Source organism: Acinonyx jubatus, chromosome D1 (assembly GCF_027475565.1).
Source record: "Acinonyx jubatus isolate Ajub_Pintada_27869175 chromosome D1, VMU_Ajub_asm_v1.0, whole genome shotgun sequence".
Classification (NCBI taxonomy): domain Eukaryota; kingdom Metazoa; phylum Chordata; class Mammalia; order Carnivora; family Felidae; genus Acinonyx; species Acinonyx jubatus.
Window position 1 is genome coordinate 78,141,500 of NC_069390.1, and position 26,916 is coordinate 78,168,415.

Sequence of the window (26,916 nt, forward strand, 5' to 3'; positions counted from 1 at the left end):
TTTCCATGTATCATATCATGTCATCTGCAAAAAGTGAAAGCTTGACTTCATCTTTGCCAATTTTGATGCCTTTGATTTCCTCTTGTTGTCTGGTTGTTGATGCTAGCACTTCCAACACTATGTTAAACAACAGCGGTGTGAGTGGAGATCCCTGTCGTGTTCCTGATCTCAGGGAGAAAGCTCTCAGTTTTTCCCCATTGAGGATAATATTAGCTGTGGGCTTTTCATAAATGGCTTTTATGATGTTTAAGTATGTTCCTTCTATCCCGACTTTCTCGAGGGTTTTTACTAAGAAATGTTGTTGAATTTTGTCAAATGCTTTTTCTGCATCGATTGACAGGATCATATGGTTCTTATCTTTTCTTTTATTAATGTGATGTATCACATTGATTGATTTGCGAATGTTGAACCAGCCCTGCATACCAGGAATGAATCCCACTTGATCATAGTGAAAAAATTCTTTTTATATGCTGTTGAATTTGATTTGCTAATATCTTTTTGAGAATTTTTGCATCTATATTCATCAGGGATATTGGCCTGTAGTTCTCTTTTTTTTTTTTTTTTCCTGGGTCTCTGTCTGGTTTGGAAATCAAAGTAATGCTGGTTTCATAGAATGAGTCTGGAAGTTTTCCTTCCCTTTCTATTTTTTGGAACAGCTTGAGAAGGATAAGTATTACCTCTGCTTTAAATGTCTGGTAGAATTCCCCTGGGAAGCCATCTGGTCCTGGACTCTTATTTGTTGGGAGATTTTTGATAACTGATTAAATTTTTGCTGATTATGGGTCTGTTCTAGTTTTCTATTTCTTCCTGTTTGAGTTTTGGAAGTGTTTGGGTGCTTACGAATTTGTCCATTTCTTCCAGGTTGTCCAGTTTGTTGGCATATAATTTTTCATAGTATTCCCTGATAATTGCTTGTATTTCTGAGGGATTGGTTGTAATAATTCCATTTTCATTCATGATTTTATCTATTTGGGTCATCTCTCTCTTCTTTGTGAGAAGCCTGGCTAGAGGTTTATCAATTCTGTTTATTTTTTCAAAAAACCAACTCTTGGTTTCATTGATCTGCTCTACAGTTTTTTTAGATTCTATATTGTTTATTTCTGCTCTAATCTTTATTATGTCTCTTCTTCTGCTGGGTTTAGGGTGTCTTTGCTGTTCTGCTTTTATTTCATTTAGGTGTGTTGTTAGATTTTGTATTTGGGACTTTTCTTGTTCCTTGAGAGAGGCCTGGATTGCAATGTATTTTCCTCTCAGGACTGCTTTCGCTGCGTCCCAAAGAGTTTGGATTGTTGTATTTTCATTTTCATTTGTTTCCATATATATTTTTAAATTTCTTCTCTAATTGCCTGTTTGACTCATTCATTCTTTAGTAGGGTGTTCTTTAACCTCCATGCTTTTGGAGGTTTTTTCAGACTTTTTCCTGTGTCTGCCAAACATTTAAGGAAGCGTGAACTCTTATTCTCTTGAAACTGATCCAGAAAAAACCTCCATATCTTTTTATTAGAGATATTATTCCATTTACATTCAACATAATTATTGATAGGTATGTATTGATTATCATATCGTTACTTGTTTTATGGTTGTTCTTTTTTTGTTCCTTTGTTCTCTTGCTGTCTTTTCTCATGGTTTGCTTGCCTTCTTTAGTGCTGTATGTGAATTCATTCTTCTTTTTCTTTTTCTTTTTTTGCATATATACTACTGGTATATTATTTGTGGTTACCATTAAGTTATTACATAACACCTTATGCATATAGTAGTCTATATTAAGTTGACAGTTTCTTAAGTGTGAACCCATTTTTGCTTCTATTCCCAGCACATATTATATATATATGATGTCATGCGTAGTATCCTTTTATGTTGTGAATCCATTAACCCATGAACTTATTTTTTATAGATATACTTATTTTTACTGTCACTATTTTTACTGTTTTAATTTTTCCTACTTTTCTTTCTCCTACTTATGGTCTTTCCTGTTCACTCCAAAGGTTTCTTTAACATTTCTTATAGGGCTGGTTTAGATAGCCCTTTAACTTCTAGTTGTCTCGGAAACTCTTTATGTCCCCTCCTATTCTGAATGATAGCCTTCCTGGTTACAGTATTTTTGGCTGTGAGTTTTTTGTTTGTTTGTTTTGTTTCTGTTTTTAGCACTTTGAACATATCATGACACTCCCTTCTGGACTAGGAAGTTCCTTCTGAAAAATCAGCTGATAGCTTGATGGGGTTTCCTTTGTATGTCACTGTTTTCTCTTTCTTGTTCCTTTTCTAATTATCTATTTATCACTATTTTTTGCCAGTTTTATTACTATGTGTCTTGGTGTGGGCTTCTTTGTGTTGATTTTGTTGGGGGATCTCTGTGTCTCCTGGATCTGGATGTCTTTTTCATCCCCAGATTTGTGAAAGTTTTCTTCTATTATTTCCTCAAATATATTTTCTGCCCCCTTTTCTTTGTCTTCTCTTGGGATGACTATACTGTGAATGTTACTATGCTTGATTGTGTAGCTGAGTTCCATAAATCTATTTTTATTTTTTATTACTTTAACTCTCTCCTGTTTAGCTTGATTGCTTTCCATTACTGTCTTCCAGGTCACTATCTGTTCTACTCTTTTTAGTCTAATATTTATTTTATCTAATATTTTAAATTTTATTTATTGAGTTCTTCATTTTTAATTTGTTCCTTACTGGTTTTCTATCTCTTTGTTGAGGGTCTCACTGAGGTCTTTGACTCTTTTCTCTATTGCAGTGAGTATCTTTATAACCATTAACTTAAATTTTCTATCAGGCCTATTACCAATGTCTGTTTAGTTTACCTCATTTGTTGTGACTTTATCCTGTTCTTTCATTTGGGACATAGTGCTTTGTGTCCTAATTTTGTGTAAATTTCTGTGTCTGTTTCTATGTGTTAGGAAAGTCAGCTTAATCATCCACTTGTGAAAGTAGTGCTCTTATGAAGAAGACATCTGCAACGCCTTGCAGTGTCATGTCCCCTGTTAACCAGAACCTGGTTCTTCAGGGGTGCTTACTGTATGTGTTGTGTACAAACTGTTGTGGCCAACCAACTTTTGCCTTCAGTCCAGTAATTGGCAATGTCTCTCTTTGCTTGTTGTGGGCGGGGTTTGGTCCCTATGTTGTTAGGTGGCCAATCTGGGGCTGCCTTGGACTTTGGTTGAGTCAGAACAGGCATTTTCCAGAGATACAGAAATACAGACTTGCAGGAAAATGCATGGGTGTGTTGCCAATGGCAAGAGTCCTTGCCAATGGGAAGGGACCTGCAGCTGCTGGGGACCTAAGGAGGCAATGTTAAAGGTGGCAGATCCAGAGAAGTACGTAGTGGTGAGATGTGTGGTGTTAGCAAAGTTTGCACTGATATAATGAGACAGGGGTCCTGCAGTCACAGGAGTTTGAGTTTGATGCGATGATCTGCAGTATGTGCAGGAGTAGGATCCCCAATGTTTGTAAGGGTCTGCTGTGGGAGGGGACCTGGACCCAAGGCGTGGCTGTAGAGGCCATGTCCATAGGAGAATGTGTGAGCAGAATGTGCTGTTAGAAAGTCAGGTAGCCAGTGCTGGCTCTGGGCTGGCTTCCACGGCTATCCCATGGCTATTCATGCTGGGGAACAGGGGGAAATTGTACCTACCAATGCCTTTGTTCCTGGGGAAGTCTCCCAAGGATCCCTGCCCCTCCAGCACATGCTGTGAGATTAGTAAATAAATATCTTCCACATGTACCTCAGACAATTTTCAAATTGGTGCTTCTATGCAGTATCTCTGGGATGTTATTGTGTTGTCCCTTTGATGGTGGGGACTCAGTTTCCTCTGACCCTCCTGGCTCTCACAGAGCCAAGTCTGCTGATTTTTAAAGTTACAGGTTTTAAGTGTTGCTGACTCTCAGAACTAATAAAATTCAGCCCCTCTGGTTCTCAAAGCAAAATGTCATGGAGATTCATTTTCCCTAAGTGGGCTTCCTAGTGTTAGAGTCTTTTTCTTTCCGCTCTTCACAGTTGCCGTGTTCCTATCTCCAACAGACAGTCCAGTGGACCCTTTAGCTCTGGAAGCTGTCTTTGCCCTTCCTACCCTGTTTGATGTGGCCCCTTTTCTATATTTAGCTGTGGAGAGTTTATTTTGCCAGTCTTTGGATCATTTTCTGGGTTATCTACAGTCATGTGGGTGTTATCAAATTGTATCCATGGGATAAGGTGAGCTTAGGATCTTCTGACTTTGCCGTCTTCCTTTAAAGTCAAAATATCTTTCTTGACAATGAGAAAAATTAGAGTTTAAAAGCAAATTCCTAATGGCGTTGAGATGGCTCAGTGGGTTGAACATCCAACTCTTGATTTCAGTTTAGGTCATGACTTCAGGGTCCTGGGATCGACCCCTGTATCAGATTCTACACTGGGTGTGGAGTCTCCTTGAGATTCACTTTATTACTCTCTCTCTGCCTCTCCCCAGGTCTCTCTCTCCCTCTGTCTTCTGCAGAAACATTTTAAAAAGCTTAAAACTAAAAATAAAAGTGAATTTCTGGAAGATTATATGAAAGCAATGGACAATTAATATTTAGTGTTGCATTATTTTCAGCATTTTTCTTCCATTCAAATATATTTTATATGTTAAGACACATTATTAAAATGCTTTTTTTTTATTTTGCAGAATCTAAAAGATATATTAAGGAAATCTCAAGTGGCAAACAATAAAGCAGATTCCTTTTATTTTTTAAGGAATATTGAACGCAACATATACTCCTACTTAGCAGTCAAGAATAAATATTCCTTTAGACTTCAGCCAATATTGAAGAAACTAAGTGTGACTGATTATTCATACTCTTTCAGAGAGGGTTATGTAATTGATTAGTGTGGAATAATTTTTCCAATATGTGACATTTTCAGCAATGCTCCTTCTTCAGTGACTGCTTTTCTCTATTCTATAAGGATAAATCATTGAATTATATTGGTATCAAACTTGTAGTGTAGATATTATTACAAGTTACTGTCTCATTACCTATAGTTATTTGCAAATGATAAAGTTGTGAGCTTATACCTGTGAAAAGAAAGGTGAAAATAATGAAGTGATTTATTAAGTTTGGAGTTAACTAGAATTAGAATAGGAAAAAGGCTTTCTTCCTAGAATATTTGTTGTTAAATTAATTATATGGAAAAATGGTAATTTTTGCATACTAATGTTAACACTTGAGATGTAGTATTTCTTAAAAATGTACCTGTCTTCTATTTACTTGCTTATTAAACATTCTTCAGCATTAAAGTACATTCAATTAAATGAATGTTCTAGAGCTGAAGATAAACTTATCTGTTTGTTTACTTATTTATGTGCCTCACCTTCTATTACTTCAAAATTTCCTCTGTTTGTCTGTCTCTCATTCTCTCTTGCTCTCTCCCTCTCTTTCTCTCTCTTTAAACATTTCTACTCCCTTATTTCTATTTTGTTTATGTAACCAACATTATTCTGGAATTTGCCAAAAATAATTTACCAATTTTCACTCTTCTATACACTTTTCATGGTAGAAAACTATATCACTGTTCTGTGCATAGTTACTAAATTCTCTTGATGCATTTAGAGAAAGACATTCAGATTTGGATCTAAAATATATATTACCAAGGTTCCTGCGTGTAGATGGATGAAAGCAGGAGACAGGCTGTCAGTTTTCTATTACACATTGGTAAAGATACCATAGACAGGTCAACACATCATGCTTTATATCTAGTACCACAATTCCAATATTTCAGCAGCAAAAGGCATGATTTGATTAACATCTTCAGTTCACATTACATCCACCTAAAAGTAAAAAAACAAATGCTCTTGTAAGCTAAACTTTTCAAAAGAAGAATCAAATCAGTCAACAATATTTCCTTCTCAGTGAAGTTTTCTTGGTAATAGACTTTGTTATAAAACAAACAATTTAATTGAATTTTTATTAACCAATAGTTTTCCAGTATGTATCCGGCATTGTTAGGTGTTCTGCATACATTATTACTCTAACTATTACACACATGAAAGTTATTATAGTCTCCCTTATACAGATAAGGAAACAGCACCTAAATTAAATCTATATAATTAGTATGTCAGGGTTTGAAAATAATTACATCTCTTTTCCAAAGGACAGCTCCTTTATATTAATTAGAAAAACAAGAAGCATACAGCCTACCAGCTGCCAGGATAAACAATAAAAATTTAAAAATCATGACCTCTCATTTTACTGATTATAATTTTCCAGGTTTCCCTCTACCAGAAGTTAGCAGATATTTTTTCAGCTCTTTAAGAATTGTAAGTACTTAATTGGACAGTGTTATATATCTCCACCTCCCCAGTGATTTATCCAATTTACCATTTTCTGTTATCTCTATTTTTTTTAAATATGAAATTTATTGTCAAAATGGTTTCCATACAACACCCAGTGCTCATCCTAACAGGTACCCTCCTCAATGCCCATCATCCACTTTCCCCTCCCTCCCACCCCCCATCAACCCTCAGTTTATTCTCAGTATTTAAAAGTCTCTTATGGTTTGCTTCCTTCACTCTCTGTAACTTTTCCCCCCCTTCTCCTCCCCCCACCCCCGGTCTTCTGTTGAGTTTCTCAGGATCCACAGAAAAATATGGAACACTTCATGAATTTGCGTGTCATCCTTGCACAGGAGCCATGCTAATCTCTGCATCGTTCCAATTTTAGTATATGTGCTTCCGAAGCAAGCACTGTTCTCTCTAAATGCTATGAATCCTAACTTAAAATAGAGTCATGTTTTATATGCTACAGATAAAAATGCTGTGACTACTGTGGATGGTATGATTTTATATGTGGTGCTATCATAATTCAGCTAAATAATCAAAATAAATATGTGTCTACTCATACCCTTTTAGTGTATAAATTAAAGCTTAGAATTGCTTGGTATGGTGTTCAGAATATATTATGGAATGCATAGTCCTCTAAGATATTTGTTCACTGACTTCATCAAGGAGTTTAAAAATGGGTTATTTCAGGGACTTAGATGTTGTCTCTGTGGGTGGATTAAGAAGAGTTTCATGTATATTGGTAAAACAAAAATGGTAAGTAGTTGCTTTTATATAGATAAATATATATTTCTCTGATTTCCAGAGAGAAAAATAAATATAGTTAAGAGAAAAAAGGAATTTGGGAACTGAGTAATTTGAATACTTTTCTTCATTGATTATATTCTGTACTTAATTACTGATCTCTGTCACTTTTCTTTTCAGAATTAATCAAGAAGAGTATGTAATCCCTACCTTTGGATGAAGTGGCTTAGTCATCATTGAGGTTTCTGTTAAAATGTTTTGTTCATATTCAACAAGACATGGAATATTCTATGCATTTTACTTTGGCAGTCTGTAGATCCATAAACATCAGCATAGATCTCTAAACATCAACAGGACTTGTCCAAGGTAAAATTTTAAAGTCTTAATACATTTATTACATTTTCTATTCATTTTCAATTAAGTTAGTCATTTTCCCTCATAGTTTTATGCATTCTTTTATTTTTAACATTATTTGAAGTAAAAAAGTAAGCATCCGAGATCTTAGAGATCTTTGATACATTTAGAAGAAAACATTTGAGTTTTAAGCTTTCAAAAATGGAAGCTTTTAAGGCTATGTGCCTATAATTGAAATTTTAAGAATAGGAGAATATTCAAGAGTCCCGGAGGCATTTCTGTTGTCCAAAATCCTTATTACACCTGACACAGGCACTGCAGTAACCTGTTACTGCTTTATAGGAGGGAAAAGGAATTGGATGGAAGCAGGGACACACCTATCTCTTATGAAATTATCCCTTCTCTTTTGACTCAGGTGGTAACTTGAGTAATGAAGGTTTGTTTTCTAAAGACTACTGGGCAAAGAAAAAGAGATCATAGAATTGTTGACATTCTACATTAAAGATTTCAAACTTGGATCCTTCCCGTGTTCTCATTCCATTTCCCTACTGTTAACTTTTCTCTCCCCATCGCCTTTCATCCAAAGTTAAGTTTAGTGATCTAGCATCTGTTTTTATTCTGATGTCAACCTTATCATGCCAGGCTGTACAAGAGAGAATTTTGTTCAATAGCTCTTTGTTAAAATACAGGTAGTCTAAAGAGTAAACTAGTACAAGAAATAAGGCAGTCAAGATTTAGGAAGGAGAATGGATGTTGTATGAAAGATTTTCTGTGTGTGTGTGTGTGTGTGTGTGTGTGTGTGCATGTGTGTGTAAGAATAGCAAAGAGAGAAAGAAGGGAAGGATAAAGAGAGAGAGATAATGTTAAAAATTGTATAATGATTAATAGTAGGACATAAATAAGGTTTATTAAGCACTGGCTATGTGCTCAAGGCCATTGAAAGTGGTCATTTATTTATTTATCTATGGTATCAACTATGTTACATAATCATTATAACTATTTCCATTTTACACAAGAATCAAGACATATTCAGTAGGTAAATTTATCTGAATGTATATAATTACTAAAACAAAATATATTGAAATTCAAGTCTGACTCTTGAGAGGTTACCAAATTCACCAGGATGGGTTGTAAGCACTTTTTGAGTTATCCAAAATGACTCTTGGTTACCTTTTTTAAATTTTATTTTAGAGAAAAAGAGAGAAAACACCAGCGGGGGCAAGGGGCAGAGAGAGATAAGGAATATTTGGTTTAATGTTTATTTATTTATTTTGAAAGAGAGACAGCTCAATCAGAAGACGGGCAGAGACAGAGGGAGAGAGAATCCAATCAGGCTCCACATGGTCAGTGCAGAGACAAAAGCGGGGCTCAAACTCTCGAACCATAAGATCATGGCTTGAGCTGACACCAAGAGTTGAACACTTAACCAACTGAGCCACCCAGGTTACCCAGGAGATAAAAAGAGAATCTTAACAGGCTCCACACTCAGTGTGGAGTCCAATATGGCAATCAATCCCATGATCTTGAGATCATAACCTGATACAATATCAAGAGTCAGACGTTCAACTGACTAAGCCACACAGGTGTCCCATTGGTTTCCCTTTTGAGAGAACTACATAGTAATTGTCTTTTAATTTTTCTCTCTCACTTCATGGAATTGGACATGATTAGTAAGGAAATCTTATTATATCTGCATCTTAAAACATAAGAATGCTTGTTAGTAATAAACACTAAATACACCTTTGCATTCACTGAACGGATAAAAAGACACTCTCCAGGGGTGAATACTCTTGATTTAAGATAATGTGTCCATATTCTGAAATTTAAGCATAAATAATTTTATTTTTAGAAATGCATCTTACCAACCAGAACAACATGAAACTAAAAATCAGTAATAAGGGGCGCCTGGGTAGCTCAGTCAGTTAAGCATATGACTTCAGCTCAAGTCATAATTTCATAGTTTGTGAGTTGAGGCCCTGCATACGGCTCTTTGCTGGCAACTCAGAGCCTGGATCCTGCTTCAGATTTGTGTCTCCCTCTTTCTCTGCCCCTCCCCTGGCCCAAAATTAAAAAAAAAATAAAAACAATAATAAGAAAAAAACCTCAAACCCAAAACCAGAAGAAAACAGGAAATAATAAAGATCAGAGCAGAAATCAATGCTATCAAAACAAACAAACAAACAAACAAAACGACAACAACAACAAATAGTAGAACAGATCAATGAAACCAGTAGCTGGTTCCTTGAAAGAATTAACAAAACTGAAAAGCCAATAGCCAGTTTAATCACAAGGAAAAAGAAAAAAACTCAAATAAATAAAATCAAGAATGAAATCACAAACAACAAAGCATAAATAAAAATAATAATAAGAGAATATTATGAGCAATAATATGCCAATAAAATGGGCAATATGGAAGAAATGGACAATTTCCTAGAAACATATAAACTACCACAACTGAAACAGGAAGAAATAGAAAATTTGAACAGACCCATCACAAGTAAAGAAATTGAATTAGTAATCAAAAATCTCCTAAAAAACAAGAGTCTAGGGCCAGATGGCTTTCCAGGGGAATTCTACCAAACACTTAAGGAAGAGTTAACACCTATTCTCTTGAAGCTGTTCCAAAAAATAGAAATGGAAGGGAAACTTCCAAACTCTTTCTATGAAGCCAGCATTACCTTGATTCCAAAACAAGACAAAATCCCCACTAAAAAAGAGAACTATATACCAATTTCCCTGATGAACATGGATGCAAAAATCCTCCACAAGGTAATAGTCAACTGGATCTAATAATATATTTAAAAAATTATTCACCACGACCAAGTGGGATTTAGACCTGGGATGCAGGGCTAGTTCAATATTGACAAAACAATTGATGTTATACATCACATCAATAAAAGAAAGAACAACAACCACAATATCCTCTCAATAGATGCAGAGAAACCATGTGACAAAATACAGCATCCTTTTTTGATAAAAAAAACTCTCAAGAAAGTAGGGATAGAAGGGCCATAACTCAAGATCATAAAAGCCATATATGAAAGGCCCAATGTTAATATCATCCTCAATGAGGAAAACTAAGAGCTTCCCCCCTAAGGTCAGGAACAAAACAAGGATGACCACTTTCACCACTGTTATTCAACATAGTATTGGAAGTCTTAGCCTCAGCAATCAGACAACACAAAGAAATAAAAGGCATCCAAATCAGCCAGAAGGAGGTGAAATTTTCACTCCTCACAGATGACATGATTCTCTATATGCAAAACTCAAAAAGTTCCACCAAAAAACTTCTAGAACTGATCCATCAATTCAACAAAGTTGCAGGATATAAAATCAATGCACAGAAATCAGTTGCATTCCTATACACCAAGAATGAAGTGACAGAAAAAGAAATCAAGAAATCGATCCCATTTACAATTGCACAAAAAACCATAAATACCTGTGAACAAGTCTAGTCAAAGAGGTGAAAAATCTACACTGAAAACTATAGAAAGCTATGAAAGAAATTGAAGAAGATACCAAAAAAAAAATCTTCCATGCTCCTGGATTGGAAGAACAAACATTCTTAAAATGTCAATACTACCCAAAGCAATCTACATATTCAGTGCAATCCCTATCAAAACAACACCAGCATTCTTCTCAGAGCTAGAAAAAACAATCTTAAAATTTGTATGGAACCAGAAAAGACCCTGAGTAGCCAAACAATCTTGAAAACGAAAACCAAGGCAGGACACATCACAATCCCGGACTTTAAGCTGTAATACAAAGCTGTAATCATTAAGACAGTATGGTACTGGCATAAGAACTGATGCTTATATCAATGGAACAGAATAGAGAACCCAGCTATGGACCCACAAACGTATGGCCAACTAATCTTTGACAAAGCAGGAAATAATATCCAGTGGAATAAAGACAGTCTCTTCAACAAGTTGTGCTGGGAAAACTGGATAGGAGCATGCAGAAATGAACGTGGACCACTTTCTTACACCACACACAAAAACAAAATGAAAAGGGATGAAAGACCTCAATGTAAAACAGGAAGCCATCAAAATCTTCGAGGAGAAAGCAGGCAAAAACCTCTTTGATCTTGGCCGCAGCAACTTCTTACTCAACACGTCTCCAGAGGCAAGGGAAACAAAAGCAAAAATGAACTACTGGGACCTTATAAAAATAAAAAGCTTCTGCATAGCAAAGGAAACAATCAGCAAAACTAAAAGTCAACCGACAGAATGGGAGAAGATATTTGCAAATGACATATGAGATATAGGGTTAGTATACAAAATCTATAAAGAACCTATCAAACTCAGCACCCAAAAAACAAATAATCCAGTGAAGAAATTGGCAAAAGACATGAATAGACACTTCTCCAAAGAAGACATACACATGGCCAACCTACACATGAAAAAATGTTTAGCATCATTCATCATCCGGGAAATACAAATCAACACCACAATGAGATACCACCTCAAACCTGTTAGAATGGCTAACATTAACAAGTCAGGCAACAACCAATGTTGGTGAGGGTGTGGAGAAAGAGGATCTCTTTTGCACTGCTGATGGTAATGCAAATTGGTGCAGCCACTCTGGAACACAGTATGGAGATTCCTCAAAAAAATTAAAAATAGAACTACCATATGCCCCAGCAATTGCACTACTAGGTATTTATCCAAGGTACACAAGGATGCTGTTTCAAAGGGGCATTTGCACCCTAATGTTTATAGCAGCACTATCAGCAATAGCTAAAGTATAGAAGGACCCCAAATGTCCATCGATGGATGCATAGATAAAGAAGATGTGGTAAATATATACAATGGAGTATTACATAGCAATCAAAAAGAATGAAATCTTGCCATTTGCAACTATGTGGATGGAACTAGAGTATATTATGCTAAGCAAAATTAGTCAGTCAAAGAAAGACAAATACCAAATAACTTCACTCATATGAGGACTTTAAGACACAAAACAGATAAACATAAGGGAAGGGAAGCAAAAAGTGCATAAAAACAGGGAGAGGGACAAAAACATAAGAGACTTAAATGTGAAGAATAAGCTGATGGTTACTGGAGGGGTTGTGGAGGGGGTGGTGGGTAAATGGGTAAGGGGCATTAGAAATCTACTCCAGAAATCATTGTCACACTATATGCTAACTAACTTGGATGTAAATTTAAAAAAGAAATTAAACAAAAAGAAAAAAAAAGAAAACAATTACTGAGAACCTTCTGCACAGAAGATAAACTGAGATTTGAGCACAGATCTGTATTATAACCCAATATGTGGTTGGCCATAAACAAGCTAATTGTGTTATAGCTTTTACTCTGAACATAAATTAAACTTACAGCTCATGATTAATCATTAAAATAAATAAATAAATAAATAAATAAATAAATAAACAAACAAACTCAAAAACAAAACACATGGAGGCTAAACAATATGTTACTACACAATCCATTGGTCAAGAAAGAAATAAAAAAGGTAATAGAAAAATACATGGAAACAAATGAAAATGAAAATAACAGTCTAAAGTCTTTGGGATGCAGTGAAAGCAGTTTTTAGAGGAAAATATGTAGCAATATAAGCTTACCTCAATAAACAAGAAAAAGCTCAAATAACAATCTTACACCTAAAGGACCTAGAAAAAGAAAAGTAAATAAAGGGCAAGGTGAGTAGAATTTAGGGAATAATAAAGATCATAGAAGAAGTAAACGGCATAGAGAAAAAAAGAAAAGAAGAAAAAGAAAGAGAAAGAAAGAAAGAAAGAAAGAAAGAAAGAAAGAAAGAAAGAGAAATGAAAAAAGGAAAACAATCAATGAAAAATTCAGGAACTTGTTCTTTGAAAATATAAACACAATTTATAAACTCTTAGCTAGACTCATTAAAAACAGAGAGAGAGAGAGAAAGGACTCAAATAAATAAAGTCAGAAATAAAAGAGAAATGGTAAAATAATGGGCAATACAGAAATATAAAGGATAAGAAAATATTGTGAAAAATAATATGTCAGAAAATTAGACAACCTAGAAGAAATAGATAAATTCTTATAAAATACAGTCTTCCAAAACTGAATCAGGAAGAAATAAAAAGCTGAATATACAAATTACTAGTAATAAAATTGAATCAGTAATCAAATAACTACCAAAACATAAAATTCCAAGACCAGACAGATTCACAGGTGAATTTTAACAATTAAAATATCTATTTAATATCTACTCTTCTCAAACTATTTCAAAAAATAAAGGAGGAAAGAAAGCTTCCAAATATTTTCAACAAAGCCAGCATTACCCTGATACCAAAACCAGACACCAGAAAAAAAGAGAACAATAGCTCAATATCCCTAGATGTAAAACTCTCAATAAAATATTAGCAAACTGCATTCAATAATACAAGAAAATGATTATTCACCGTGATCAATTGGGATTTCTTCCAGAATAAGAGGATGGTTCAATATTTGCAAATCAATTGATATGATGCAGTGAATCAACAAAATGAAAAATAGAGAATTATATTTTTAAGGTAAATATATATATTGATATACATATTTCTTTCTGCTTAAGGTAATCTATGTATAACTTCTTATGCATTCTCTCTACACATATTTCATGTACTTAAATAATAGAAATAATTGAAATTATCTAGTACATGTGTTCACATTTTACTTACAAGACCAAACTAAAATATGAGGAATAAATTCAGTTTTTATAGTAAACTCTTATCATCACACTGTCTCTAGTGCAAGTATCATTTCCATCTGATTATAGATAACAATTACATAAGTCTAATATGCTAATGGTAGCCAAAAAGACAGTTGCTGAAGTAGTTGTATTCTCTAAAGCAATTCTTAACTTTTGGACTTGCTAAGAGAGTGATAAAAGTAGTACTCATTTTTATCAATCAGTAGTTTCTATATGCAACCTGTTAGAAAACTTTATGATAGTTACCATAAAAGTTGAATTAGTAACAGACAGTACAACACTAATTTCCACAATTTAATATCTCTCCTTAATTAAATGCCACCAAATAAATGGACATTTTGAAATACACAAAATTCAGATTAAGTTGGCATATTTTCAGAAACTGCTCTATGAATTCAGTGTTAGATCCAGCTTTCTGTGTAACTTTCTTTACAAAAATAAGACACCAGGGAATTATAAAATATAAAGACATTTGTCAAATGCCCTTTAAATAGGCAGATATATTTAAATATATGCACCACAATATTGATAATTGATGATTGATGTTATATGAACAGAAACTCTCTAGAGAACAAAATAGGAATAGTAAACTTTGAATGTTTTTTAATTGACTCTAAAAATATTCTACTCATGTCAATTATGAACAGGATAAAACTGACTAATTCCCATATGCTTATTTACAAAGTTAATACCATAATACCAATTAGGTATCATCAAATTCATTTGCACAAATGTTCATGCAATTCTTAGGGAATAAAAATGTTTTTTAGACTAATGCCTCATTATGTCACCTAAGGCATAAGGGACAATTATTCCACAATGTACATTTTTTTAAAATTACCTATCAGTTAGCATATTCCTCCTGGCTAAAACTGTCTTTTGTGCCACAAAATAGCAGTAGATTAATTATAGCTTTAAGAATTGATCACCACAATAGTTGTGGGTGTTGTCATTCACCATGTGCTCTCTCCTCTGATCCATCAGACTCAGACTATAACCAATGCTAAGAAAACAAGTGTCAAATTTTTAAAATGTTTTTATTTTCAGAACATACTACTTGTTTTATTTTGTGAAACTCTTCACTGATTATTTTTTAAGATTAAATTTTCAGTTTTACCTTAACTTTCAAGGACAGCTATGTCCTCATACACAGATAACCATTTTTTAAAATAAATTTATTTATTTATTTATTTATTTATTTATTTATTTATTTATTTATTTATAAGGCAGAGAGAGAGGAGAGAGAGAATCACAAACAGGCTCCACACTGTCAGTGCATAGCCCAACGTGGGGCACAAACTCAGGAACCACAAGATCATGACTTGAGCCAAAATCAAGAGTCAGATGCTTAACCAACTGAGTCACTCACAAGCCCCTGGATAACCATCTCTTACAACCTTTCCCTCAATTCTAACATAGCATACTTTTACATTAATTCTCATTCCTCTTTTCCATACCCACAAACATGCAGTCTACCATAACTGAGAACTCTCCAGAAGCTCCAAACATCTCTTAAGAGATTAAAAGCTTCCCAGGCTGTCTTTCATTAATGTTCTTGTGAAACTAAAACATGGAAAAAATTTTTAAAAATTATGAATGAATATATTGCACAAGTTAAGAATACAAACTCTGGAATCAGACCTAGATTCCAATATATTGTGTCTATCTTATAAATTTAGGCAAGTTACTTATTAATTATCCGTTAGTCTCCCTTGTAAAATGAAGCCATAATATTTACTTAATATAATTGCTATGAGGAATTAATTGAGTGATATGTATAAAGCACTTAGCATGGTTTTTGGCACATAATCAGTGCTTAATAAATCTTACTTAATTTAGAGAAGACAACTTAATGTGCAGTGTAAAGATGCTTATGATTCTAATAAAAATATTTGAAGAACTTTATCATCATACTTGTTTAGCATTTGAGAGGCTGACAGAAAGTAACAAGATTGTGATATCTTAAAAGTAAACTACTTAAGGGGCACCTGGGTGGCTCAGTCAGTTCAATGTCTGACTTTGGCCTAGGTCATGATCTCATGGTTCACAAGTTTGAACGCCATGTTGGGCCCTGTGCTGTTCAGACACTGGAGCCTGTTTCAAATTCTATGCCTCCCTCTCTCTATACCCCTCCCCTACTCATGCTCTGTCTCTCAAAAATAAATAAAAACATTTAGAATAATTTTAAATAAATAGATAAATAAACTATTTTAAACATTTTTACATTGAATAAAACTTCTTAATGGAATTTTTATCTTGTTTGTTATCATTGATAATTATGAGAAAATTTTTATGTTTTTCAAAGTAGAACATTTGAGTAGTTTCAGTAATATGCAAACAAGTTGAGGAAACTAAGTGCATATAATGTAGAATGTTAACTTTGAAATAAAAATTCAAATGCACATACGTATATAGAGTGGTTAAGGGCTAAGTGGATGAGCTAGCAATGGGTAACTAATCAGGAAAAGATGTTTAAATATAGCGATGCAGGGTAAAGATGTAGATACATACATAGATAAAAGTTATGACTATAATGTACCAGTAATAAATGTAATTTAGAAAGTTTGAAGGAATAAAAGATGTCACAAGTTCATCAAAAATAATTTATCATATAAAATTCAAGAAAAAAGGACAATAAATACCTTGGATTTCTCCACCCAGACCGTCATTAAACTTAGTGCATTACTCATTGTCTGACATCTTACTATTCATATGCTGGGTAAAAAGATACATATTGCCTATGAAAATAAAAAGTGCACTAGGGATGATGTTTTATTAAAAACTACTATGTATAATTAATTTTTTCTGTATTGTAAAGAAAACAAACACAACTGAATTAAAATTGAATTTCTATACTTCAGATAAATAATTTTCACCATGAAAGACAATTTCTGAAGAGATGACAGTAAGATTAAGACAAAAAGTTTATGAAAAACACACCTAAGAATGCAATTCATTTATTTAAACTTTTTTTTTTGAAGTGTCAACATTTATTGTTACTGATCATAATGGATTTGGATTTCCTTCGTCTTTACTATTGCTGGGTATTGTTTTAATAGTTGAATTATTTCTCTATCTAAGGCTTATACTTTACTTTCTGTTTTATATAACATAATTAATAACATGGACCCTGAAGTCAGACCTCCCAGATCGAATTACAAGTTAGTCACTTATAACTTTGTTAATGTAATCAACTCATTTAACTTTTCTTCAGTGTTTCTATGCATTGAATGGGAATAATAGTACTATATCTGCCTCACAAAGTAAGTCCTATGAAATAGTTAACTACTGTTTTAATTATTACATAGGTTATTCTGTAACCATATAAGTAGTGAAATTGCTTGGCATTCATCGACTTAAATACTGTCTATGCTAATCACTAGTTCTTGTACGGTGACTTTGCTATCCTTAAATTATTTTGATTCACATCTTAAAATTTTCAACAGTATCTCATGCATCGTATATCTAAATTTTTTCATGTTTGAAAATTTTTGCCTGTTGCAGTTATGCTTAAATAACTGGATAGAATATCCTTTGGATATCTTGGTATATTTTCAACTTGGAACTCTATAAATATTATTTTCTGATATTGAATACTGCTATGAAAATTTTAGGAACAGCTCATTTTTACCTTTTGTATTTAATTTCTTTAGTTTGTTTTGATTGCATAAAAAAAGTATTCTCTTGCCTTAATATTCAACAACTTAATTCAGGTTTGTCTTAGATTTGAACATTATAAAAATGAGAAAATTTCTGAAACTGTGTTCGCTGTATCTGCACATTTTGTTTTCATTGGATAAAACATCTGAACAGACCATTTTGGGGAAAAACAATACAAATGTTAAACAAGCACAAAATTTTACTCAATCTTACCAATAATCAGGGATGCAAATTAAAATGAAGTGAGCTTAACTAAATATTGAAATTGTTATAATGCTTGTTGGAGTTTTAAGAGATTGATTTATTTTTTTCTTCCTTACCTGAAGTCTAAGCAGGAAATCAAATAATAGATTTCAAGTATTCAGCTACATGACTGCTAAAGGCTTAAATGAAAGCCATGGCTTGAGCATGCAGGCAAATGGACTTAGCAACACACTAAATTTGATAATCGTGCCCATCTAGTCAGAGGCAGCACTGATCAAAGACAGGCCACATGCAAAGGGTCAGAGCCTGTTCTACAACATTTTTTATATAATATTGAAAGATCAGAATTTACCTTCTCTGCAAACACACAGATCTGACAAGAGGAGAAATCACTGGGCATGGTCAGTGGTTTCTCCAGCATTCAGATTCTCCGGTGAAAATGATAGTTAATGTAACTGAAATACCTTCACATGGAAAAATAAGAGGTCTGAGAAAAGTGTTACTTCATTAAAACTGTCAAATACCAGTGAAGGTATGGTGAACAAGGGGCTCTCAAAAACCATATATGAGAGATCTCTGTATATAACCAATATGGAAATATTTAGTGAAGTTAAATATTTTCATACCTGAAAATCAGAAGCTCTGTGTCTATCTCTTTATTGTGGGAAGAGAGGTCATCAAGACGACATGACTGCCGGTTGGATCATGGGGACTCTTGGTGGAAAAAATTGTTACTTGTTTTGGGAATCATCTTAATCCTCGCATGTGCTTTTCCTCGCATGTGCTTGTATTGTTGCTGTGGCATCTGCCTCCAGTGCAGTCAGCTAGCCACCAAATGAATAACGTCCATGCTAATAACACGCCTTGATGACTTCTCAGGGCATTTTACAGATAGGGGACATGTAAGATTGTAACAGCAGTCAAGAGGGGTAGAGTGTCAGGGAGGTCATTGAGAGTATGTGATTGCCAATTGACCCAGAGCTGGACAGAATTGTACCTAAGCAGAGATACCTTAAATGCTGCCCTGTCCTAGGAATGCACGTTCTATCCGCAGTTCCCATAGCCAGAGTCACTTCAAGTAGGCAACCTTGAGAGAGTAATATACTGTTGAAACCAACTGAACTCTATGTGATTGAACCTCTGTAAGTCCTCTATGTAAAATTTTGAGATTCGGGTGGGTGGGTGCAGAGATCTACTCATCTTGTATCCTCCAAAGACAAATCTTGTATGTACATTAATCTACTTATTAAACCTGTCATCTACATTTTACAAAGTACAACATCCATTCATAATAAAAAAAACAAAGTAAGGATACAGGGAAAATATGTTAACGTCATATATACGAAAATCTTATGGCTAATATCCTTAGTGGAGAAAAATTGAGAGCTTTTTCTGGAACAAGATAGGGCTGTCCACTCTCACCATTGTTATTTAACATAGTACTAGAAGTCCTAGCTACAGGAATCAGAAAACAAAAAGAAATAAAAGGTCTCCAAATTAGCAATGAAGGAGTAAAACTTCTGCTACTTGTATATGACATGATACTCTATATAGAAAACATAAAAGACTCCACCAAAAATTTTCTAGAACTGATACATGAATTTGGTAAAATAAAAAGATAAAAAATCAATGTATAGAAATCTGTTGCATTTCTATACACTAATAATAATGTAGAAGAAAGATAAATTAAGGAATCAATCCCATTTACAATTGCACCAAAATCCATAAGATACCTAGGAATAAACCTAACCAAAGAGGTGAAAGACTTGTATTGTGGACACTAAAACACTGATGAAAGAGACTGAAGAAGATACAAAGAAATGGAAAGACATTCCAATCTCATGGATTGGAAGAATCAGTATTGTTAAAATGGAAAGACATTCCAATCTCATGGATTGGAAGAACCAGTATTGTTAAATTTGATCCCTATCAAAATGCCAACAGCATTTTTTTAGAGCTAGAACAAACAACCATAATTTTTTTATGAAACCACAAAAGACCCCAGAGAACAAAAGCAACCTTGAAAAAGAAGAGCAAACCTGGAGGAATCACAATTCCAAACTTCAAGTTATAATACAAAGCTGTACTAATCAAAATAGCATAGTACTGGCACACACACACACACACACACACACACACACACACACGACACATAGACTAATAACATAATAGAAAACTCAGAAATGAACCCAAGATTATATTGTCAATTAATCTTTGACAAAGGAGGAAAGAATATCCAATGAGAAAAAGACCAACAAATGGTGTTGGCAAAACTGGACAGCTACATACAAAAGAATGAAACTGAACCACTTTCTTACACCATATAAAAAATAAACTCAAAATTGATTAAATACTCAAATATGAGCCTACAACCATAAAAATCCTACAAGAGAGCAGTATTTTCTATGACATCAGTTGTAGCAACATTTTTCTAGACATGTTTTCTAAGGCAAGGGAAACAAAAGCAAAACTAAACTGTTAGAATACATCAAGATAAAAAGCTTCTATACAGCAAATGAAACTATCAACAAAACTAAAAGACAACTTACTAACTGGAAGAAGATATTTGTTAATAACATATTTGATAAAGGGTTAGTATCCAAAATATATAAAGAATTTCTACAATTCAACATCAAAAACAAAACAAAACAAAACCTGAAAATCCAATTACAAAGTGGGCAGAAGACATGACTCCAAAGACATATAGATGGCCAACAGACATGTAAATGGGCTCAACATCACTTAGCATCAGGAAAATGTAAATCAAAACTATAATGAGGTACCACCTCATACCTGTCAGAATTGCTAAAATCAAAAACACAAGAAACAACATGTGCTGGTGAGGATGTGAAGAAAAACTAACCCTCATGCACCATGGATGGGAATGCATACTGGTGCAGCCTCTTTGAAAAACAGTATGGAGTTCCCTCAAAAAGTTAAAAATCGAACTACTATATGACCCAGTAGTTGCATTACTGGGTGTTTACCCAAGGAATTAAAAAAAAGTAATTTGAAAATATTTGTGCATCCCTATGTTTATTATAACACTTTTTAAATAGCTAAATTATGTTAGCATCTGAAGTGTCCATTGATAGATGAATGGGAAAAAAAGGTGATATATGTATATTTATATACATATATATACATATATTTATAAGCATACCTCTTTTTTTCCCATTCATCTATCAATGGGCACTTCCTCTGCTACCATAATATATGGATATATGTTCATATATATATATATATATATATATATATATATATTAGTTTTCTAGTTGTTTTTGTTTTCTTCCCTTGTTTACTTATCTCACAATAAGTTGGCTTTCTTTAATAATATACTTGGAATACTTTCTCTTTATTTTTTGCATGTCTATTACTGTATTTGATTCATGGTTACCATTAGATTTATATATAACATCTTATGTATATAGCAGTTCTAGGGACACCTGGGTAGCTCAGTTGGTTAGGCATCCGACTTGGGCTCAGGTCATGATCTCGCGGTCCATGAGTTTGAGCCCTGTGTCGGGCTCTATGCTGACTGCTCAGAGCCTGGAGCCTGCTTCAGATTCTGTGTCTCCCTCTCTCTCTGCCCCTCCCTTCTTGCTCTCTCTCTCTCTCTCTCAAAAATAAATAAACGTTAAAAAAGTTATGTATATAGCAGTTCTACATGAAGCTGATGATCACTTCCATTCTTTACTCCTCTTTCCACACCCCACAATTTAGTTATATAGTTCATACTTCACATCGTTCAGTTTTTGGAATTCTTTGACTGATTTTTATAATATACATAATTTTACTCCTTTTGTGTTTCATAATTTTCTCACTCCTTATGGTCATTCCTTTCTGCTCAAAGAGTCTCCTTTAACATGTATTGTAGGGTTGGTATATTAATCGTAAATCTTTTAACTTTTGTTTGGGAAACTGTTTATCTCCACTTCTATTATGAATGACAGACTTTTTGAATTGAGTATTCTAAACTACAGATTTTTTTTTCTTTCAGAACTTTGAATATTTCATGCCACAAACTTCTGATGTGCAAAGTTTCTGCTGAGAAATCAATTGGCAGCCTGCTGGGGTTTCCCTGTGTGAAACTGTTTTCTTTTTCCCCTTTTAAAATTCTCTCTTTATCACTACTTTTCACCATTTTTATTACTATGTGTCTTGGTGTGGGCTTCCTTGGGTTGATTTTCTTGAGGGCACTCTCTACCTCCTGGACCTAGATTTCTGTTTTCTTCCTTAGATTTGGTATGTTTTCAGATATTATTTCTCAAATAAATTTTCTGCTCCCTTTTCTCTCTCTTCTTCTGGGATCTCTATAATGCTAATGTTATTGCACTTTATGTTATTGCTGAGTTCCCTAAGTACTCTCATTTTGCATATATATTTTTTCCTTCATCTGCTCAGCTTGCTTACTTTCCATTATTCTGTCCTCCAGGTCACTCATGTATTCTTTGCTTACTCTAGTCTGCTATTTTTTCCATATTTTTAAAATCTAATTAATTATGTTCTTCATCTCCATTTTTTTTCTCTTTGTTAAGGGTCTCATTGATGTCTTCCACTCGTTTCTCAAGTTCTGTGAGTACTTTAATGATTATTACTTTAAATTCTCAATCAGGAGTATCACTTACCTCCATTTTTCTTACATCTCTTGCTGTGAGTTTGTCTTGTTCATTCATTTGGGACATATTTCTCTGTGTCCTCATCTTGTCTAACTCTCTGTGTCTGTTTCTACATGTTGGGAGAGTCAGCTATGTCTATTGCTCTTGAAAGTAGCTGTCTTTTGAAGAAGAGGTCCTGTATTGCACTGTAGTGCAGTGTCCCCTATTTATCAGAAGCTGCTACATCAAGGGTGTCTCCTCTATGTGTTGCCTTTCCCTGCTGTTATTGTTGAGCTGCTATTTTCCTTCAGTTGAATCATCTGAAGTGGGTCTCTTTGCCTGATGGGGCTGTGTTTGATCATATGGTGATAGTGAACCAGTCTGAGGCTGCCTTGGGCTTGAGTTGAGTCAGACTAGTCATTTGCCAGAGATGAAATAGTACCAAACTTCAGGGTGTTTCCTCCATGTTTTCCCCTAAGAAGATTTTGTAGGTGGCCAGGGTCTGTAATCTGACCAGCTATATGCCCCTGCATACTGCTGGAGTCATGATATGACTTCTGTGTGTGGTTATCTTTCCCTATTCCTGGGGCAGAAATCACTATGAAGTGGTGTTGGCCCCTGTTCGGGCTGCTTGCACACTGCCAGGCTTGTGGCTGTGGTTGGAATGGACTCTGTCTGAGAGTGTATTGGAGGCGGCAGATCCTCAACATGCACAGGAGGGGGATGTTTTAGCAAGGTTAGTGCACTGGTCCTCTGCAAGAGGGCATCTGCCACTCTTGCAAGTAAGACCAAGTCCAGATGGGTTGGAAGGTGTATATATGAAAAATATGTGGGTCAGGAGACATGGTGTTAGCAATATTTGCACTTATCTTCTTGGCAGGGGAACCCACAGCACTGGGACCAAGGCAGGTCTGACTTGAGGGGGCAGATCTGCCATAGTACATGGAACAGGGGGGAAGTATAAGCAAGTCAGATAGCAAACATGAGTGCTGCACTGGTTTCCACAGGTTCCCATGTGTTTATGCTGGAGCAGGGGAGGGAAATGACACTTTCCAACTCCCTTGTTTCTGGAGGAGTCTCCCAAGGATCTCTGTCTTTCCAGCTCATGCTCTGAGATTAGTATAACTCTCCCTCATGTATATGCCTTAGACATTTTTCAAACTGTGGCTTCTATTGTTGTATCTCTGAGGGCTATTTGTTGTTGTGTCTTTTTAAGAGCAGGGACTCAGTTTCCTATGTCCCCACCAGCTATCCCAGAGCAGATCCTGATGATTTGTAAAGTTTCAGATTTTAAGTCCTGCTGGTTGTCAAAACTCATGAAATCAACTTCCCCTGGTTTTCAAAGCCAAATGTTATGGTAATTTGTGTTCCCACATGTAGGCTCACTGGTATGAAAGTCTGTTTCTCTCCCTTTCCTGCATTCGTGGATACCTCCCTCCCACAGACAGACTACAGTTTGGTTTAGCTCCCCATCATGTTTCTATCCTTTCCTTCCTTCTTTAATGTGGCCTCTTCTCTACATTTAGTCGTAGGGTTTGTTCTGCCAGGCTTTGGGTCATTTTCTGGGTTACCTACACTGGGTTACCTATCTAGTTGTATCCATAGAAGGAGGTGAGCTTAGGGTCATCCTACTCTTCCATTTTCCCAGTAATCTGTTCACAAGACTTAACTCTATTAAGTAACAAACATATGGAAACATGATTCACACAGGTAGATTGGAAGATAATGCATCTGATTTTATTTTAATCCAAATATTAACTGAGTCTATAGGGACTATCTTTTGAATCACAATTTTTAAAAATCACTTATTTATCTGTTATGAAAAATAAAAGTAGGGGCACCTGGGTGGCTCAGTCTGTTGAGCTTCCGACTTTGGCTCAGGTCATGATCTCACAGTGCAAGGGTTTGAGCCCCATATTGGGCTTTGCACTGGCAGTGTGGAGCCTGCTTTGGACTCTGTCTCCCTCTCTCTGTCCCTCATCTGCTTGTGCTCTCTCTTTTTCTCAAAAATAAACATTAAAAAATAAATAAAAATAATAACTATTAATTAATTTTAATATTCCTTATCATTTATTTATAAACCATAACCATGCAAAGACCTTTTTTTTTGGTCAAGATATGTCAAAAGAATTTATTTTTGGATAATCAATTTATTGCAATGCTCTATATACATTAATATAATACTAAACTTTTGATAATTTGCTGAGGACTAGGATATCATATTAAATAAAACATATTCTAAATAAAATAATTTTTCAAACACTATGGGATTTTTAAAGGATATATTTGTTTCAGAATATGTCATCAAATAGAAAAAGTTTCCTTGTATAATTTGATTATAATTAGGGCAATATAATTGGTACATACTATTATCAGAATATGACATTATAATATATAGAAGGGTAAAATTAAAATGAACTGTAATAATAAAGGCTTTATGGCAGAGTTGATGTGTGCTGAGTCTTGAAATAGATGTGGATTTGAAATGGTAGAGATGAGAGGAGGAAGCAATGTGAGACTGAGCTTTTGAGCACAGCATGCTGGCAAGTGAAAAAGATGGCCTTTCTATGAGTCTAGAGAATAAATGTTAATAATGAATATTGTAAAAGTGATTTTTTATACCCATAATAATTATGACCTCATAAAAGTGACATAAAATTGATTATTAATGACAAATTATAGAAGCAATATTAGTAGTAGCTGTTTTACTTGTAAGGCAATTATCAACGGTGATTAAGGTTTAAGTAATTAAACCAAAGCTAAATTTCATTGATTTAACTAATACCAATGAACAACTGCTAATTTATTCTCAAACATACTTTATTGAATGTCTATCATGGACCAGTGGAGTGGACCTAAATTAGCCTACTTGAAGTACAAAAATGAGTAAGGCATATTATTCAGGTTTAAATATAACTATTATTCTGTTACTCTATTAAGAAAGGCACTTATACCTTCCCCATTGAGGTGAGGCCCTCGTTTCATTTGGTAACAAACACCAGTCAGCACTCCTCTGTCTGTCTGCCTAGTGGCTTCTGTCTGTGAGCTTGCCTGCATCTACCTGGCACTCATCCTGCATGACAAGGAGGTGCTGTTCTCAGAGAATAAGATCAATGCCCTTATTAAAACAGCGGGTATACTTCCATCTGCAACAATGTGGAACTGGAGGGTATTAGGTTAAGTGAAATAAGCCAGTCGGAGAAAGACAGATATCATGTTTTCAATCATATGTGGAACTTGAGAAGCTAACAGAAGACATGGGGGAAGGAAAGGGGAAAAAATAGTTTCAGAGAGGGAGGAATACCATAAAAGACTCTTAAATACAGAGAATTAACTGAGGGTTGATGGTGGGGCTGGGGGAGAGGGCAAAATGGATGATGGACATTGAGGAGGGCACTTGTTGGGATGAGCCCTGGGTGTTGCATGTAAGTGATGAATCACAGGAATATATCCCCAAAACCAAGAGCACACTGTATACACTGTATGTTAGCTAACTTGACAATAAATTATATTAAACAAAACAAAAGAAAACAGCATATGTAAATGTTGAAACTTTCTGACTGGGTTTGTTTGTAAAAGCCTAGGCCAATGCCAATGTAGGGAGCCTTATCTGCAATGTAGGGGCTAGTGGACCCACCCCAGCAGTGGGTGCTGCACCAGCAGGAGTTTCTGCACCCTCCATCACTGCTGTTGCAACTGAGAATAAAGTAAAAGCAAAGAAAAAAGAATTCAAGGAGTCTGATGATGACATGGGCTTTGGTCTTTTTGAGTAAACCTCTTCTGTAACCTGTTCAATAAAAAACTTAACACTTTTTTAAAAAAAGAAAGAAAAGAAAGGCACTTATATAAATATGTATATTATTAAAAAATATAATCAGAGACTGATAAAGGGGCTGAGTCAGGGGGAAAAAGATATTTGCATGGTTCCAAGTGTCTCCCAACAGATTGCTAATTAGTTGCAAGAGTAAATAAAATAATAGAAATATAGTAGAGAAACTAGAATCTTTTTTATGTGAGTGATCAAAGTTAATATAGGCATATAATGAGCCCCCAGCCATGGCACCTGTAAAAGGACACAATAACATCACTATGTAGTGTTACTCTCTGGAGTATTATACCCATGTTAGAGCAGAAATATAGAGAGGTTGAATAAATGGCCCAAGAATACATAGGTAGAAAGTAGAACTAAAGTTAACACTCAAGTGAGTATCTCCAAATCTCTGTTCTTAACTACCATTGGCATGCAAAAGAATAAACTTGTTTTTATTTAAAATGTATAGCATTGTTTTGCCTCATTTGTGTGTGTGTGTGTGTGTGTGTGTGTGTGTGTGTGTGTGTGTGTGTTACTATACAATGCTATACTGGTTTCAGGTGTA

The 26,916-nt window shown here is 34.7% G+C and overlaps 1 protein-coding gene and 1 non-coding gene across 2 annotated transcripts; one reads left to right on the forward strand and one right to left on the reverse strand.

Annotated features, from left to right (window-relative positions):
- Window positions 1-3,412: 3,412 nt before the first annotated feature.
- On the forward strand, window positions 3,413-26,313 carry LOC128311646 (60S acidic ribosomal protein P1-like). Its single transcript, XM_053202542.1, is given in 4 exon segments — window positions 3,413-3,539; window positions 3,998-4,159; window positions 25,570-25,674; window positions 26,075-26,313. Coding segments are annotated over 4 exon segments (633 nt in total).
- LOC113593818 (U6 spliceosomal RNA) lies at window positions 6,596-6,699 on the reverse strand. The gene has a single exon (XR_003414182.2). It is a non-coding gene; the product is annotated as a U6 spliceosomal RNA (small nuclear RNA).
- Window positions 26,314-26,916: the final 603 nt, after the last annotated feature.